The 17,716-nt window shown below is 42.0% G+C and overlaps 2 protein-coding genes across 2 annotated transcripts; one reads left to right on the top strand and one right to left on the bottom strand.

Annotated features, from left to right (window-relative positions):
* Positions 1–24: 24 nt before the first annotated feature.
* Positions 25–2,545, bottom strand: LOC135545474 (polyadenylate-binding protein-interacting protein 2-like). The gene is made up of 4 exons (XM_064973104.1): positions 2,433–2,545; positions 1,765–1,907; positions 1,417–1,593; positions 25–848 (listed from the first exon to the last, which is right to left on the bottom strand). The coding sequence occupies exons 2-4, from the start codon at positions 1,900–1,902 to the stop codon at positions 792–794; spliced, it is 372 nt and encodes a 123-aa protein (XP_064829176.1). The 5' UTR covers positions 1,903–1,907; positions 2,433–2,545; the 3' UTR covers positions 25–791.
* A 37-nt stretch (positions 2,546–2,582) lies between these two features.
* Positions 2,583–16,312, top strand: LOC135545473 (matrin-3-like). Its single transcript, XM_064973103.1, has 20 exons — positions 2,583–2,645; positions 3,658–4,651; positions 5,033–5,094; positions 5,314–5,352; positions 6,323–6,432; positions 7,134–7,198; positions 7,374–7,490; positions 8,474–8,599; positions 8,771–8,953; positions 9,459–9,583; positions 9,700–10,333; positions 12,058–12,184; positions 12,374–12,516; positions 12,625–12,753; positions 12,839–12,961; positions 13,066–13,196; positions 13,312–13,615; positions 13,841–14,000; positions 15,401–15,516; positions 15,683–16,312. Exons 2-20 carry the CDS (start codon positions 3,872–3,874, stop codon positions 15,743–15,745), a joined length of 3,537 nt encoding a protein of 1,178 aa, XP_064829175.1. The 5' UTR covers positions 2,583–2,645; positions 3,658–3,871; the 3' UTR covers positions 15,746–16,312.
* The last annotated feature ends 1,404 nt before the right edge of the window (positions 16,313–17,716 follow it).

Raw genomic sequence — 17,716 nt, 5'->3', positions numbered from 1 at the left:
TTTGTTGTGTGAAATCACAAAATATATAGTCCAACATTTATTTTCAAATACTTAAAGAAAAAAACATTTAGATTTTTGTACAATAGTTTTGGTAATTTTTTATACAGTAGTTTTCCTTTTAGGTGCATTTAGAAAAAACTAAAGTCAACATCGACATGGCAGTAGGATTTCAAGCTCCAGGCTCTGAAAGATAATGTCAGGAAGAGGTGCAATGAAAATAAATTCTAAAATAAGCCTGGCATTTCAGACTGAAAAGAAAGTAAAATGTAGAACACAAACGAGACATATTATAAAGTAGGTAATCTAATTTATAACATCCAGCTTTAAACCCGGCTAAGATATTACATATTAATCTCATAGCAAACTGCATTTCAACAAAATTAGACTGTATAAAGAAATATGTTCTCTGAACTTTCTTACTGAATTCATAACGCAAACAAAGATCTAATAAAAATACATCTTGTGATTGAGATGAACCACTAGTTTTGATTGAACAGAAAAGTATTATTTGATGGGGCAGGTATGGTAGAACAACTTACATAACATAGGCCTATAATATTCAAATAAGAAATACAAGTAAAAAGTATTCTGGTTCCTACCCTGTTTTTACATTCAGAAGAGTTACAACAAACATATGATTTATGTACACAACATTATTGAAACGTTAAACATGCAGGGCTAGCTGGAAAACTTTGGCAACACATTAAGTGCAACAGAGTAACAGAACTCCAACAGATCTTCCTACACTGGCTTCAGCGTGGACAGATGATTCGTTCATCAGAGGACTAGTCTCAGTGCTTCAACCCTGGTACGAATTCCTGTGCTTCAGGGTTCAAATTGCTGTTGATCTAAAGAGGGGAAAAAAATCATGAGGCAAAATGTAATCAAAGCTTACAGAGATGATTCAATCCAAACAAATGGAGATATTATAGGCCTACTCTTAGTAAAGTATGTTCCAACCTGTGTCATCTTGCCAACTCCTCATGCCAAACAAGACAAAAATCATACTTTATATACACGTATGCTCAAAATGTTATTCTATTCTACTGAGAAATATACTTTGTTTGTATTCTTATCTTTTCTTATTTCTTATTGTCGTTGCATTGTCAAGAAGGAACCTGCGAGTAAACATTTCATTGGACGATGTATCCTTTGAACATAAGACTAATAACACATGAAATGTGGTGGCAAGAAAGCACATACATATCTGGGACCAGGCTAGCCTCAGAAACACAGGCTTTTCATGAGTCGAAGAGACAAGATTTTGAAGGATGGCCACATGAGACTAGCCTGGCATGCCACCTGATCCTGAATGGTTCCCTACACAAGAATAGGACTAGGCCAACTAAAATGGGCTACTTTCCACAGACTTTACTTTAAGGAAACCTGGACAAACAACATCACTGAAACATTTACCGCCAGGCCGTCGACAATGCCTGTGTCACAGAGGACCAGTAGGTTGAGTTGGTTCTGGAGTTGACCGAGGGTTAGAGGGAGATCTCTTGCTGGGATGAACCATTCGTTCTCCTCTTCCTCCAACATCTCCTGGAAACATTGCTCAATGAACTCCTCCTCCCACAGCTCCTCCTCAATCTGGGGACAAAGCATTCAAAATAATTTAGACACCCACTCTTCGCAACATGAAATTATTGAAATAATGAATACAAAAACAGCTATTTCTTTGTATGTGGTATAGACATTAAATATTAAATCAACTGGCTACCTAATCTAGTACCTGATCAATAGGCGGAATAAGTAGAGTACCTGTCTGTTAAATTCCTCCTCGTTCTCCATCCACATGTATTCAGCAAAAGGATTGTCATCATTGATGAACTGTCCGTGTAGGATAAGTTCGCTGTTGCTGAGGCTTGGGGTGTTGTTGATGCGACTTGGGTCTTTCATTTTGCCTGTAACAAAGATGAGATAACTTAGTTGTATCTTCAAAAATAGACCAACAGAAGAACAATTACAATATTTCAGAACACAGTAATAATAAGACACAGCAATAAACAATCAACAACTCGGGAAAAAACACAGTACAGTTCAAAATGGTAGCAACATTGTAGTTATAGTTTCGGGCTTCCGAGTGGCGCAGCAGTCTAAGGCACTGCATCTCAGTGCTCGAGGCGTCACTACAGACACCCTGGTTCGAATCCAGGCTGTCACACAACCGGCCGTGATTGGGAGTACCATAGGCGCACAATTGGCCCAGCGTCGTCCGGGTTTGGGGTGTAGGCCGTCATTGTAAATAATAAATTCTTCTTAACTGACTTGCCTAGTAAAATAAAGGTTTTATTTATTTAAAGAAACTTGTCTACCTTTGTTAAGACGGCTCGCAAAAAAGCAGCAAGTAGGCACACACATGTCTGTGTTATATGGACCACAACAATGTTAATATAACGTTACAATATATTTCATAAAGGTCAACTTACCAGGTGAAGGTTCAAATCTGTCCGTTGTTGCTTTTGTTTTGTTCTCCAACTCTTTATTTCCAAGACAAGTGAGCAATAATGGCCGCTGAGGCTGTTTACACGTTGAGCGTCAGCGATTGGACGAATCGTATGACTTTCGCATGTGACCAGGGCGCATCCTCCCTGCGACTCTCGTTATAGAGCTTCAACGCCGTGTGAGCCCACCCTGCGCAGGTAAGGATAATAAACCTCAGTTCCCTACATTCGGGAAATCATCGTTTGACTGTAAAATAACTAACGTTACATATTACGAATGTATATTGTTTATATTGAGTTATTTTTGTAGCATAATATTACACCTCATGATGAAAACATGCAAGCTCGTTGCCATCAATTTAGCTTCGTAAGCTAACTAGGCCAGAGGCCTTGCCTTTCACGTCAAATATATGTTATGCTGCTGTTATCTATTAACATTTTAGTTGGCTACTATCATCTTCAAACTAAACGTTTTTAGTTATATCTCGTACGCACAACATTCAGCAAATATTCACATACTGAGTACATATGTTTTTGGCAGCACAGACAAAAAGCGGAAAAATCAGCTCTTGCGGTTATCTGCGTCTCGTGTTAGTTAGCAACTTGAATAGCTAATGTTGCGATACATTGTCTATACTGTTGTCTTTGCTATAGCAGGATCTAACAGTGTTCCGATCCAGAGACTGGATTCAAATTCCCTTTTTTTAAATCATTGTAACCTTGTAACTAAACATTTTTTAAAAGCTCTTTTTCCAAGTTGTGTCCAAACTGCAGTTAGGACAATTTGTTGGTCACTTGGTGCATTACCCTTTCTCTATGAAGATGAAGTCATGTTTGATATATCTTCTCTTCTGGCTATGACATACAGTTAATGCTACTGTATATCTTCCTCTACTTTCGTATGAGGTCAATTCACGTCTGAAGCTTTACTGTACATTTCCCTCCTTTTCTGTGAGTGGTCTCTCTTCAATGCTTTAATAAATGGTTCTTCCTGTTTCTTTCATATAAACCTAACATTCTGATTCTGAACACAGTTCAATTGACTATTTAAATTGGGCTGTTCTCTCTACACTTGCTCTATGTACATTGTAGGCTAACTGACCCTGGCTGCGGACAGTGTTGTTTGCACCTCCATATCCCCATGCTAACTGTGGAGGAGGGTGGCAGACAAGAACTTACACCATACACTTTCACCATTATGTTTCTGCAGAAATATTCCATCAGATGAAGAGGAGAGTTTTCCTTTTTCCTCATCCACGTTGACTTGTTGCCACGTCGTTGTCAGTTTTTGAATTGACCCAATCTTCTCTTCGTTCAAAGACTTAAATTGGCCCTCACTTTCACTGCTTCCTTATTCTGTTTATTGTGCTGTGTAATCTCACATTGAGTTAGTTTAGAGCTCGTTGGCCATTTTGAGGATTGCCATGTCCCAGAAGATTCCATCTGATAGCTTTGCTGTGGGACGCGGGCTTCTGGCTGCTGCTGAGACCCTCAACTTCAGCATGAATGAACAGCGTTCAGACAGTCTCCATCATGGCTCAACCTCCAGACAGTTGCACGGCATGTCCTCGGGTATGGGTGGTGGTGAGTGTGACCCGCAGCTGTCCCGTCGTGGTGGCGGCGGCAGCCACATTGGCAACTCCATGAAGCTATTTGCCAGCTTGGGCCTGTCGCCCGCTGACCTGGACGTGCTGGCACAGATCCCAGAAGATAACATTAGTGTGGAGACCTTGCCTCACCTTATAATGCAGCTTAAGAACCGGAAGGTGGATTCTGACAGACGCATGGCAGGCAACTCTAGAGGGGACCTGTCCGGGCTCACCTCTGAGCCCTCATACAGAGCCAGCAGAGACGACTGGGATGGCATGCGTGTTGGCAAACTGGGTGGTTCCATGGGGCAAGCTTCGGCCCACGCTCAGCAAGGAGACTTGGGCTACAGTTCCATCCAAGACACTTCAGCTGGAAGGTACGAACTCGACTATGGCCACGGCAGCGGTGGAAGAGATCCAGGGTGGTATTCAGATCTTTCCCGTGATCGCTACAGCGGTATGGGCATGGGTCCCCCTTCAGCGGCAGACAGTGTCTTTATGACCAGGAGAATGGGATCCCCGTCCCAAGGCAAAGTGCAGGACTTCTTAGGAGTTACACCTCACATGTTTCCCCATGTGTGCTCTCTTTGTGATTTTGACGTGCACTCTACCATGGTGAGTATTAACTCCAATTCATTTTCCACTTTACCTGTCTATTTCACACCGTCTACTCTGATCTCAGTTTGATTGCTACTCTCATAAACGCACGGACACTTTCAATTCAAGACCACTTTTTTGAATTTTATAATCAAATCTTTTATATCTTTTGATTTATCAAGTGATGAAAGGCCAATCCTACAGTACACTAAGTAATTATTCAACAAGTCTGTTTTATAGTAGCATCATATCTCCACTTATTCAGCTTCTTTCTCCTTTTTTGGAGAGCCGTAGTTGAATCACCCTTTTGCTTTCTAATTGGTGTGGGAGCCAATTAATGTATACAGTGTATGTCTTCAGTAAATCAGTCACTCATCCAGTGGTTGTCTTGGTCTGCAGGAGTGGAACCAGCACGCGGATGGATTACGCCACACAGAAAACCAGAGGCTCCTCCTGCAAATGTAAGTTACATTTCCTCTTCAAACACACTACGTTATGTAAAGATCTTTTCGCAACAAGGTTGTTTTGACTAAAGTTCAGAGACCCACTGAAACGTCTGTGTACAACTTTTACCCTGCCTGCTTGAAAAAAAGCATGAAGAGAGGGAAAAATAAACATTTTAAAATAAAATTGTGTGAACCATCAATGATTTTTGACCAATGTTCTCCCATGACCATTAGGTACCCAGAATGGGATCCACACATGGCCACAAGCAGAAGGTATGTGTCTCACTTTCCCGCACGTGCACACACGCTCTCGCTCTCTCTTTCTCAAACGCACACGCCAGTTGTTATAACATTTTTGCAAATATTAGTCCCAAGAGTTGATAAAGATAAACCATTTAACAAGAAACCTTTCAGGTGTTTTGAATTTAAAGAGTAACTGCCCCTTAAAAAATAAAATAAAAACTAATTTAGAGAACAGCCTATGTGGCATCTATGAGTGTGAAACATTTATTCTAATGTCAACATTGACTACAAAGTATAAATACGGTCATTTTGGTCAAAGTCCGTCTTGTCCAAAACAGTTTATTTTTTTATTTATTTTTGTGAGGCTTGTGGCCCTTGACTGCATCACAACATAAACGAAGGCTGGCTTTGTTTTAATCCTGCCGACAGCTGGCATCACACTAGAAATTATACATCCAGAGCTGCTCTCGACCCGATTGGAATCCCTTCGGTAAATTTTGGGTTGACTTTGGATATCCCTATGTGGCTCGTTAGGGACCATCGATAAAATGGGACAATATGTTGACATTTCAGTGACTTAAACCCAAACCAACTATAAATTGTATAAATTAATTTACAAATATTGAAAGCATTTATTGAGAACTAAAAAAGAATGAGAATATTATCTAATTTACATTGTGTAATTTATTGATGGCCCCTAACTAGCCCCAGACATAGGCTATCCAAATTCAAACCAAATTTACCACCATCGCATACCAGTCAGCTAAAGTTAATTGTCTAAATCATTTTTTTTTTTAAATTTCTTGTCAACTGCGAACACACACACACCCACACCCACGAGACAACCACACCCCCAAAACCAATTAAGTCATGGACAATAGCATTTCTTAATGAACCAAATATAAAACGAGGCCAAATCAGGAAGTGAAGTTGCACTTTAAATACGTAGCTGAATCAGTCTTATGTAATTAGACTGAATCTCATGTTTGTCCCTTTTCAGCGGTGGGTCTCATCTACTGGAGACCACCAATCAATCAGACGGTCTTCTGGGACCCATCCCCATTGCTGAAAGGCAGCAGGCTGGAGGAGGGCGCTTGAACTCCGGTTGGGGTAATGCTGTGTTTGTGTCCGTGTCTGAAATGGAATCCTATTCCCTTTTAGTGCACTACTTTCGATTAGGGTTCCATAGGGCTCTGGCCAAAAGTAGTGCACTATATAGGGAATAGGGTGCCTTTTTTTTTCCCCGGATGCCGTCAATGTATACTTACTCCTGTCACTTACTGATTAATTTCTGTATTCATTACCATGTTATCATTGTCGTTAAAGGGATAGGCCTAGTTCACCCAAATTACTAAATGACATATTGGCTTCCTGACCCTGTAATCAGTCTCGGGACAAAGGAAGACAGTAATCCATGTTTTGTTTGGCTGGCACCTGCCATGTTGTAATTTAAGTGAATGTGGCTCCTTGAAAAGCCATATATGTTATGTATGTGTGTGTGTATATATATATAACACAGAGGTTTTATTTATTTATATATATATATATATATATATATTTATTATTATTATTATTATTATTATTATTATTATTAATAATAATAAATAGAACCTCTTTTTTTATTTCACCTTTATTTAACCAGGTAGGCTAGTTGAGAACAAGTTCACATTTACAACTGCGACCTGGCCAAGATAAAGCATAGCAGTGTGAACAGACAACACAGAGTTACACATGGAGTAAACAATAAACAAGTCAATAACACAGTAGGGAAAAAAAGAGTCTATATACATTGTGTGCATATGTCTGTTTAGGTGGTGGTGTTGGATCTAATGTTGGTTCAGGCAAGCCACATCAACGCTCTATGGCACTTAAGCAGGTAATGTATTTTATTTGTCATGACATTATCTTGATCAAATACAATATTTTTACTGCAATGCAGTGACCAGGTAACTCCTCATCAAAAACAAATGTATTTTTACTGGTATGTCTTAGGTGTGAAAGTCATGGATTCAACCTGTTTTTGTATCGTTCTGAACTGTTCTCGTCCTCAGATCAGAAGCAAAGTCGTGGTGGCCAAATATGACATGAGTCCTCTGTCTAACAAAGCCCTGTTCGCCCTGGTTGAACCCTTTGGAACTCTCTGTGAACACCTGGTACTGAAGAACAAGGTACAACACGACACTTTGTGCCACCTTGCCAGGGGCCATGTTCAATTCTGGGCGTACGTGGAGATTCTAGGATTTGCGTGCGCAAACAAACTAATGGGATTTATCAAAATTATCAGAGCCATACTGTATTTCTGCGCACGTGAACAAGCGTTACAGCCCGTCTGGAAAACAGCCTCCATTCACCCTTTTATGTAAACAATAAGAACACCCTCGTTTGCTGTGTGATTCAGAAATGTTAGAACTGGGTCATGACAGTTATGACAGTCATGGTAAATTTGATCACATTTCTGTAGAGGTGTGGGCAGAATGTTTTAATATTTTGCAGTGACTTTTCTGACTAAATAAAAAAAAATGATAGAACTATATTCGTCAATATGCTGCTATGCAATCTCCTTCCCCAACTGCAAATACATCTGTTTTCACACCAGACCCACATTCTGTTTTTATTGGCTGACCATTATTAGAATTCCCGTGCCTCAAACACTTCAAAAAAAATCATTTTTTTGCTTGCAATGCAATTGATCAACCACTAGAACTTCTGCAAATCCATGGTCTGAGAAGTGAGTGGAAATATGCACGCTTTCCTCCTCAAGTTCAAACTTGAAACTGTCGCACGCGAGGTTGTCTTTTTATGTTGTTGTTTTGTGCCCGCACACACACACACACTTTTGAGAGAAGACGCCCCTAGTCGTTGCCTGTAAAGATTCTTAATTGGAGTGTCCAGGAAACCACCCCCTTTTTTTGTGTGTTTTCACACCACTTTCCTCCTTATTACAATGTATAAATCAATTCTGCTTTATTAACTAACGTATTACAGTACAACTGGAAATGTATAGATCACAACGCAAACTCTTTCAAACACTTGACTTGCTCCTATTACCCATTTTAATGTAAGTAAAACAGATGACGTCGTTGTTGTATTAGAGCACCCGATGACTGGTCCTGTAGCACAGGGTTCATGATGCGTATTCCTACTCCCACAGGCCTTTTTAGAGATGGAGACTCATAAGGAAGCTCGGGATGTGGTGAGCTACTACCAGCAGAACCCAGCGATGTTGCATGGGAAACAAATCACTTGTTATCTGTCCAAGGAACTCATGGTGATTCGGGTAATATTGGAATATTGTCCTTATTCATCTATTTTTAATTTGTTTTTACCTGTGTCTGCTGTATAGAGGAAATACCTCAAGTCACTCGGCTGCATTTCTATCTGAGCTGACCGTTAACGACCCCAGTGATCAAAACCAGTACACGCAATATGTTCCTCTCTCTGAATACAGAAAGACAGCAGAACTGAGAGAATCAACCGGGAGGCGAAACAAGGCAAAGAGCCGGCGGCGGTGAACCAATCGCAGGTCGTCTTCTTCTCCAACTTGCCTCGTGAGAACGAGAAGAAGCAGGAACTCCTCACCATCGCGCGGCGCTTCGGCACCGTGGAGAAACACTTGTTTCTAACTGATGAGGTAAAAGTCCTACTTATTCTCTGTATAAAAAAAATATATACTAATGTTTGGATAAAAGCGTCTGCTAAATGGCGCATATTATTTGTTATTAAACTCAGCAAAAAAAGAAACGGCCCCTTTTTCAGGACCCTGACTTTCAAAGATAATTTGCGTGAAGTTATTTGGATTTCAAGAGGTTCATTTGTAGAGGGTTTAAACACTGTTTCCCATGGTTGTTCAATGAAGCATAAACAGTTAATGAACATGCACCTGTGGAACGGTCGTTAAGACACTAACAGCTTACAGACGGTAGGCAAGTAAGGTCACAGTTAAGAAAGCTTAGGACACTAAAGAGGCCTTTCTACTGACCCTGGAAAAACACCAAAAGAAAGATGCCCAGGGTCCCTGCTCCTCTGTGTGAACGTGCCTTAGGCACGCTGCAAGGAGGCACGGGGATATTTTTTTATTTTATTATATTTTGAATCTGTCATGAAGGCTTAAAATGTATAAACGTTTGTCTTCCTAGTCTTTTGTTCAGCTGGGGTCTGCGGAGGATGCTGAGATGTTGGTGAAGTACTACACTCTGAATCCCCTGACCATCCAGGGAAAGACTGTCCGTTTAAACATCTGTACCAAGTACAAGACCTTAAAGTAAGAATTCCCAAGATTGATTCAGTGCTTCATTATCACATTAGAGGACTTAGTTGGCCTTTTTTTTTTCACAGAAGTAGCTGGACTGATTGTTGATTGTTGTCTGTCTGTAACAGTGTGAGTAATCACTCCAACAAACTGATGGATGATAAGAGAAGGAGAAGCAACAGTAGTACTGGGTCCAAAGACAAAAGTTCTTCCAGAAGTGGTAAATCTTCCTCTAGCAGCAAAGCCAAAGAGGACAAGGTGGAACCACCAAAAGGAGAGGACTGCGGTGCAGAGAGAAAGGGGGAGAGGTCAGGAGGAGAGGGGGAGGGGTCGGGTGATGAGGTGGCAGGTGTGATGGAGGGAGATGACGCCGAGGAGTGCAAAGGAGAGGGAGACCAAGGTTCGCATGATGTTAGGTCGTCAGAGGACAATGCTGAAGGTGTGACGGAGGACCCAGAGACCGCTGCCAACACCAGTCTGGAATCCCAGGAGGAGAAGGAACCTGCTCCGGACTCCGACGACGTTCCGAGCACTGCCAAGGTTCTGAGCAGTAGTGATGTCACAGAGCAGGCTGAGGGGTCAGACGTGGAGGAGGGGACTGTGCCTGGTCCAGAGGAGAAAGCGGAGGGAGAGCCTGAGAGTGAACAGATGGAAACTGAAGCCACTACAGACGAGCCAGAGACCGAGGACAAGGATGACATGCCGTCGGCAGAGCCAGCAGAGAGCTCAGAGATGCATGAGGAACAACTACCTGCAGACCAGGTAGGTCAACAACAGATAACATTTACAGTCCAAGAAAATATTTGTCTTGCTTACAAGTTGGCACTCCTCTTGTGTTTTTGTTCTGTTGAGAACAGTGTCATATCTCCCTTAAATAAATAAAATAATGTATATTTTTCATATTGTAAACATGTATTTATAATATGTAACTAATATGTTCACATACAGTACCAGTCAAAAGTTTGGGGACACCTACTCATTGCAGGGTTTTTATTTTTACTATTTTCTACATTGTAGAATAATAGTGAAGACATCAAAACTATTAAATAACACCGAATCATGCAGTAACCAAAAAAGTGTTCAAAATATATTTTGTTTGATTCTTCAAAGTAGCCATCCTTTGCCTTGATGACAGCTTTGCACAGTCTTGGCATTCTCTCAACCAGCTTCATGAGGTAGTCACCTGAAATGCATTTCAATTAACAGGTGTGCCTTGTTAAAAGTTTATTTGTCTAAATGCATTTGAGCCAATCATCTGTGTTGTGACGAGGTAGGGTTGGTATACAGTAGATAGCCGTATTTGGTTAAAGACCAAGTCCATATTATGGCAAGAACTGCTCAAATACGCAAAGATCAACGACAGTTCATTACTTTAAGACATGAAGGTCAGTCAATACGGACCATTTCAAGAACTTTGGAAGTTTCTTCAAGTGCAGTCGCAAAAACCATCAAGCGCTATGATGAAACTGGCTCTCATGAGGATCCTCACAGGAATGGAAGACCCAGAGTTACCTCTGCTGCAGAGTATAAGGTCATTAGAGTTACCAGCCTCAAATTGCAGCCCAAATAAATGTTTTGCCGAGTTCAAGTAACAGACACATCTCAACATCAACTCTTCAGAGGAGACTGTGAATAAGACCTGCATAGTTGAATTGCTGCAAATAAACCACTACTAAAGGACACCAATAATAAGAAGAGACATGCTTGGGCCAAGAAACACGAGAGATGGACATTAGACTGGTGGAAATCTGTCCTTTGGTCTGATTAGTACAAATGTGAGATTTTTGGTTCCAACCGCCGTGTCTTTGTTAGACGCTGAGTAGGTGAACGGAGGATCTCCGCGTGTGTAATTCCCACCGTGAAGCATGGAGGAAGAGGTGTGGGAGTGATTTATTTAGAATTCAAGGCACAAGTAACTCGCATGGCTACCACAGCATTTTGCAGTGATACGCCATCCCATCTGGTTTGGGCTTAGTTCCACTATCATTTGTTTTTTTTAACAGGACAATGACCTAAAACACACCTTCTGGCTGTGTAAGGGCTATTTGACCAAGAAGAAGAGTGATGGAGTGCTGCATCAGACCTAGTCACCTGACCTCAATCCAATAGAGATGGTTTGGGATGAGTTGGACCGCAGAGGGAAGGAAAAGCAGCCAATAAGTGCAAACTCCTTCAAGACTGTTGGAAAAGCATTCCCGGTGATGCTGGTTGAGAGAATTGCCAAGCGTGTGCAAAGCTGTCATCAAGGCAAATGTTGGCTATTTGAAGAATCTAAAATATATTTTGATTTGTTTAATACTTTTTTGGGGTTACTACATGATTCCATGTGTTATTTCATAGTTGTGATGTCTTCACTATTATTCTACAATGTAGAAAATAGTTTTAAAAAATAAAGGAAAAAACCCTTGAATGAGTAGGTGCGTCCAAACCTTTTGACTGGTGCTTTATGTTAAATATGTAACTAACATGTTGTTCGTTTCCGTCAGGAGGAGGGCAGCATGGAGCAGGATTTCCCAGAGAACATGGATGACTTTGTGACTCTGGATGAGCTGGCAGAGGACGAGGACTTGGAGAGACAGGACTCCTCATCCAAAGAAAAGTACTCCTCTTCAGGTAAACAACATTAACTTCACCTATCTAGCATGATGTATGATCATTTAATTTAGGATGATTGATTGACAGCGTCTGTGGAATTGAAAACCATTGCTACAGTGTCGGCCCACATGAAAAGTAAGCTACAGCAACTGTTGTTGGGTGAAAGTAAACAGTTGTGTAATTGTCGCCCTCGTCCTCTCTTTGCAGGAAGCTCTAAGAAAATTGGGGGATTGAGAGTGGTCAACGTTGTGGGATTTAAACGAGCCTATGGTTTTCTGAATGAGATCTTGGCCCTGGCCAAGCCCTTCGGTACTGTAGTTCAGCACCTGGTGCTTGACGTGAGACCTGAGGTAAAGTTGGTTGATAGATTTAATTTGACAGTTAAAAAGCGGGGGGAAAAATAGATAATGAAGTCAACGTTTAACTATTGTGTATATTTTCTTTGTTGGTGAACCTAGGCCTTTCTGCAACTCAATTCGGAGGAAGAGGCGAAAGCAATGGTCAATTTCTACAGTGGGAATGTAACACCGACTGTGTGCGGGAAATCTGTGAAAATCTACCACTCACAGACATACGCTACCATTCAGGTGAGCTCAGTACCTGCAGATTGTTGGTCAGCCTTCTACAGTAGAAGTTGTTTTTAATGTTTGTTTTTTTTTGTTCTTCTTGCAGAGTGGGAGAGTGGTATACGTGGGTCAGATTCCCCACTTCAAATCCTCAGATGCCTCTCTTCTGAAAATTGCTGAACCGTTCGGCAAAGTGAGACGCTATTTCCTGAACAGATCTCGCAACGAGGTAATGAAATATTTTGTTCTCTCTTCGGCTACAGAGCTTTTTGGAAAGAGTGGGATACAATAGAAATCCAAATTTGTTTTGTATATTAATTATTTAATTTCTAGTGTTTCATTGAGATGGAACGTGGAGAGGACGCTGAGAGAATGTCTGAGACCTACAAGGACACGCCCCCTAAATTCGAAGGCAAGCGACTAACGGTGTACGTGAGCAGGAAGTACAAACAGCTCAAATACGGGTGAGTCAAATGAAACAACAGTTAATGTAATTGCTGTGAGCCATGTACATTTCAACTTATTTCTGTCACTACTAAGATGGCGACACTAAAGATGAAATACTCTTTCCCACACTAGACACCGACCACCTGCCCCTGACTCTGAGGAGAAGAAGAGGTCGTCGAAGAGGGAGCGATCGGGCAGTGAAGCGAGCTCCCACAGGAGCTCCGCAGCCAAAAGCTCAGCCAAACAGGATGAAGAACCTCCAGTCAAGAAGTCCAGAGAGGAGACGGCATCTTCATCAGCAGACAAGCCTGACGAGGAGAAGATGGTGGAGACGCCCACTGAGCAGAGTGAGGTTAGGAAGGAGGAGGAGGAGGTACAGGGAGAGCACGGTCAACCCTCTGAGACCTCAGCTGTACACAAGATTGACACTGACATGGTAAGTTTATCTGGCTTAGGTTGTTCTGAAAATGTCACCATATTCACTATAGTGTATTACTACGGGTCACAGTCCTATGGGGCTTTGGTCAAACGTAGTTCGCTGTCATCATCAGCAATCCCTCTATGATGATCTGATGGGGAATATGACGCCATTCTGGGATGTAACCCCATGCCGTTTTAGTTTGTCAACCAAAAGTAGTATCTTTATTGTTCTGTGCCGTAGAACATCAAAATGGAGGAAAACGAGACGGCCATTTCCATAGTGAGTGTGAGGAGCGTTGAGGAGAATGGAGAGACTGCCTGCACACCATCCCAGGCTGAGGGGAAGCTTTCATCGACCAGCCCGGTTCCTCTGGGGCCTTATGAGTCTAACAACCCAGTGGGTAAGGACATGCTCAGATTAATGCTCGAGGAGGAAATGGTTTTATATGTGTTTAGAAATACTTTTTTTTAAATTTTTATATATAACGTAAAGAATAATTTTATTTTTCTGTCAGACAACTTTTGTCTTGTCCAACGCATTAAAAATATGCACTACATAGACAAGAGTATCTGCACACCCCTTTCATTTAGTGGATTCAGTCAATTTTTTTGTTGCAGACAGGTGTATAAAATCAAGCAAACAGCCATGCAATCTCCATAGACAAACATTGGCAGTAGAATGGCCTTAATGAAGAGCTCAGTGACTTTCAATGTATGCCCTGCTAGAGCGGCCCAAGGTCAACTGTAAGTGTTGTTATTGTGAAGTGGAAACGTCTAGGAGCAACAACGGCTCAACCGCGAAGTGGTAGGCCACACAAGCTCACAGAACGGGGCCGCCGAGTTCGGAAGCACGTAGAAATTGTCTGTCCTCGGTTGTGAGTTCAAAATGGCCTCAGCACAGGAACTGTTCATCGGGAGCTTCATGAAATGGGTTTCCATGGCCGAACAGCCTCACACGAGCCTAAGATCACCATGCGTTTCAACAAGCGTCGGCTGGAGAGGTGTAAAGCTCTCCGCCATTGGACTCTGGAGCAGTGGAAACACGTTCTCTGGAGTGATGAATCACGCTTCACCATCTGGCAGTCTAACAGACGAATCTGGGTTTGGTGGATGCCAGGAGAACGCTACCTGCCCTAATGCATAGTGTCAACTGTAACGTTTGGTGGAGGAGGAATAATGGTCTGGGGCTGTTTATCATGGTTCGGCCCCTTAGTTACAGTGAAGGGAGATCTTAACCTTACAGCATACAATGACATTCTAGACAATTCTGTGCTTCCAATTTTGTGGCAACAGGCCCTTTCCTGTTTCAGCATGACAATGCCCCATGTGCACAAAGCAAGGTTCATACAGAAACGGTTTGTTAAGATCGGTGTGGAAGAACTTGACTGGCCTGCACAGAGCCCCGACCTTAACCCCATCGAACACCTTTGGGATGAATTGGAATGCCGACTACGAGCCAGGCCTAATCGCCCAACATCAGTGCCCGTCCTCACTAATGCTCTTGTGGCTGAATGGATGTTCCAACATCTAGTGGAAAGCCTTCCCAGAAGACTGGAGGCTGTTATAGCAGTGAAAGGGGGGTGGGGCAACTTTATATTAATGCCCATGATTTTGGGAATGTACAACGAGCAGGTGTCCACATACTTTTGACCATGTAGATGATATCATACTTTCATACATCATTTCATACATCAAATCAAATGTTATTTGTCACATGCCCTGAATAGAACAGGTGTAGACCTTCTTTTTTTTTGTGAAATTCTTCCAACCAAACATCATAGTGACACTTGTCTGATTGCAGGTGTTGAATATGTGAAGATGGGGTACTACTGTAGAGTCTGTTTCCTGTTCTATTCCAATGAGGAGACGGCCAAGAAGGTTCACTGTAGCAGTCAATCTCACTACCAAAAACTCAAGGTAAACACATACAATATTTTAGTCAATTAGCAGATATACCAAAATGAGTCATTTAAACCTCTGACACGAAACACACCAATACGTCTCTCACTTTGTATCCACAAGAAGAAAAAAAACATTTTGTTCTGCAATCTAAATGCTGTCTTTTTTTTTCTTTTTTTTTTAGAAACATCTGGAAAAGGAGAAGGCCAAAGCTCAAAGTACCACAGGGACGAAGACTCCTGTTTAGGAATGATGACAAGTGTTGGAAATGTTTACGCTTGGATAGAGTTCGTTTGTAACGCAAGAGTGGATGTTTCAGCAATTCTTTTTTTGTCTTTTCTTTTTTTTTTTCATGCTTTCATGTTTAGTCATACAGTCTTGTAACTCTTTATTTTAACCAATGTACTGTACCAGGAGGAACCAACCATGAATGGGTCTGGAGAATGTAGGGAGTTTTGTATGCCTGGTTTTGTTTTTAATATTTTCTGATAACTCGTCTTGCTAAATTGTTAAGCGCAAGACACATTTTTGATTTGTGTTGAAGTCATAGGACGACATCCCTCTCAGATGCTGGTCTTTTGATTGGTTCCCCGACTGTTGTGATGCAGAGACAAGAAATTGCGTAACCAATTATATTAGGGCAAGTGTCTAAAGAAAGGAGTTTGGTTGATCATTTTTAATAAATGCCTCCCATGCAGATGTTCAGATAATTGCATTGCTTGGATGTATAATGAACAAAAATATAAATTCAACATGTAATGTGTTCCCACGTTTTATGAGTTGAAATAAAAGATCCCAGAAAAGTTTTATTGTGCATCAGAAAACATTTCTCAAATGTTGTGAACAAATGTGTTTCCTTCCCTGTTAGTGATCATTTCTCATTTACCAAGGTAATCCATCCACCTGACATGTGTGGCATATCAAGAAGCTGATTAAACAGCATGATCATTACACAGATGCACCTTGTGCTGGGGGGACCATAAAAGGCCACTAAAATGTGCTGTTTTGTCAAAACACAATGCCACAGATGTCTCAATTGGTATGCTGACTGCAGGAATGTCCGCCAGAGAATTGAATATTCATTTCTCTACAGTAAGTTGCCTCTGCCAAATTCTCTAAAAATGGCAATCTGTCCAACCAGCCTCACAACCGCAGACTACTTTGTAACCAGTCCAGCTCAGGACCTCCACATCCGGCTTCTTCACCTGCGGGATGACCTGAGAATGTCCACCAGAGCTGTTGCCATAGAATTGAATGTTCATTTCTCTACCATAAGCCACCTCCAACGTCATTTCAGAGAATTTGGCAGTACGTCCAACAGGCCTCACAACCGCAGACCACGTGTAACCAGTCCAGGACCTTCATATTTGCCTCCCTGGCTGTATCGCAACCGGCCTGATTGAGAGTCCCATAGGGCGGTGCACAATTGGCCAGGCGTCAATCCGGGTTTGGCCTGTGTGCCGTAAATGTAAGTAAGAATTTGTTCTTCACCGACTTGCCTAGTAAAATAATCTTCACCTGCAAGATCATCTGAGACCAGCCACCTGGACAACCAAAGAATTCCTACACAAACTCAGAAACCGTCTCGGGGAAGCTCACCTGCGTGCTCTTCATCTTCACCATGCTCTTGACCCAACTGCAGTTTGGCGTCGTAACCAACTTCAGTGGGAAAATGTTCACCTTCGATGGCCACTGCCACGCTGGAGACGTGTGCTCTTCAGGCAGATGGCAAACAACTTGTATGGCGTTGAGTGGTTTGCTGATGTCAATGTTGAGAACAGAGTCCCCCTGGGTGATTATGGTATGGACAGGCATAAACTACGGACAACAAACACAATTGCATTTTATCAATGGCAATTTGAATGCAGAGATACTGGGACGAGATCCTGAGGCCCATTGTGTCATTCATCTGCCGCCATCACCTCATGTTTCAGCATAATGCACAGCCACATGTCTCTTATCTGGACACAACTCCTGGAAGCTGAAAATGTCCCAGTTCTTCCATGGCCTGCATACTCACCAGGCATGTCACCCATTAAGCATGTGCGGGATGCTCTGGATCGACGTGTACGACAGCGTTCCAGTTCCTGCCAATATCCAGCAACTTCACACAGCCATTGACGAGGAGTGGGACAATGGTTCACAGTCCACATACAGTCTGAACAACTCTATGTGAAGGAGATTTTTTTTCTGCTGCGTGAGGTAAATGATCACCAAA

Source organism: Oncorhynchus masou, chromosome 9 (assembly GCF_036934945.1).
Source record: "Oncorhynchus masou masou isolate Uvic2021 chromosome 9, UVic_Omas_1.1, whole genome shotgun sequence".
Lineage (NCBI taxonomy): Eukaryota > Metazoa > Chordata > Actinopteri > Salmoniformes > Salmonidae > Oncorhynchus > Oncorhynchus masou.
Note: the sequence above shows the minus strand (reverse complement) of the source record. Positions and strands in the feature narration are given on the sequence as shown.

Coding starts and splice junctions, on each gene's coding strand:
- LOC135545474 (XM_064973104.1), bottom strand. CDS start 1,902: ATGAAAGACCCAAGTCGCATCAACAACACCCCAAGCCTCAGCAACAGC. Junction 1,594..1,764: donor AGGAGGAATTTAACAGACAG/GTACTCTACTTA, acceptor CTTTGTCCCCAG/ATTGAGGAGGAGCTGTGGGA. Junction 849..1,416: donor GCATTGTCGACGGCCTGGCG/GTAAATGTTTCA, acceptor TCCCCTCTTTAG/ATCAACAGCAATTTGAACCC.
- LOC135545473 (XM_064973103.1), top strand. CDS start 3,872: ATGTCCCAGAAGATTCCATCTGATAGCTTTGCTGTGGGACGCGGGCTT. Junction 7,199..7,373: donor GCTCTATGGCACTTAAGCAG/GTAATGTATTTT, acceptor TCTCGTCCTCAG/ATCAGAAGCAAAGTCGTGGT. Junction 14,001..15,400: donor TGAGTCTAACAACCCAGTGG/GTAAGGACATGC, acceptor GTCTGATTGCAG/GTGTTGAATATGTGAAGATG.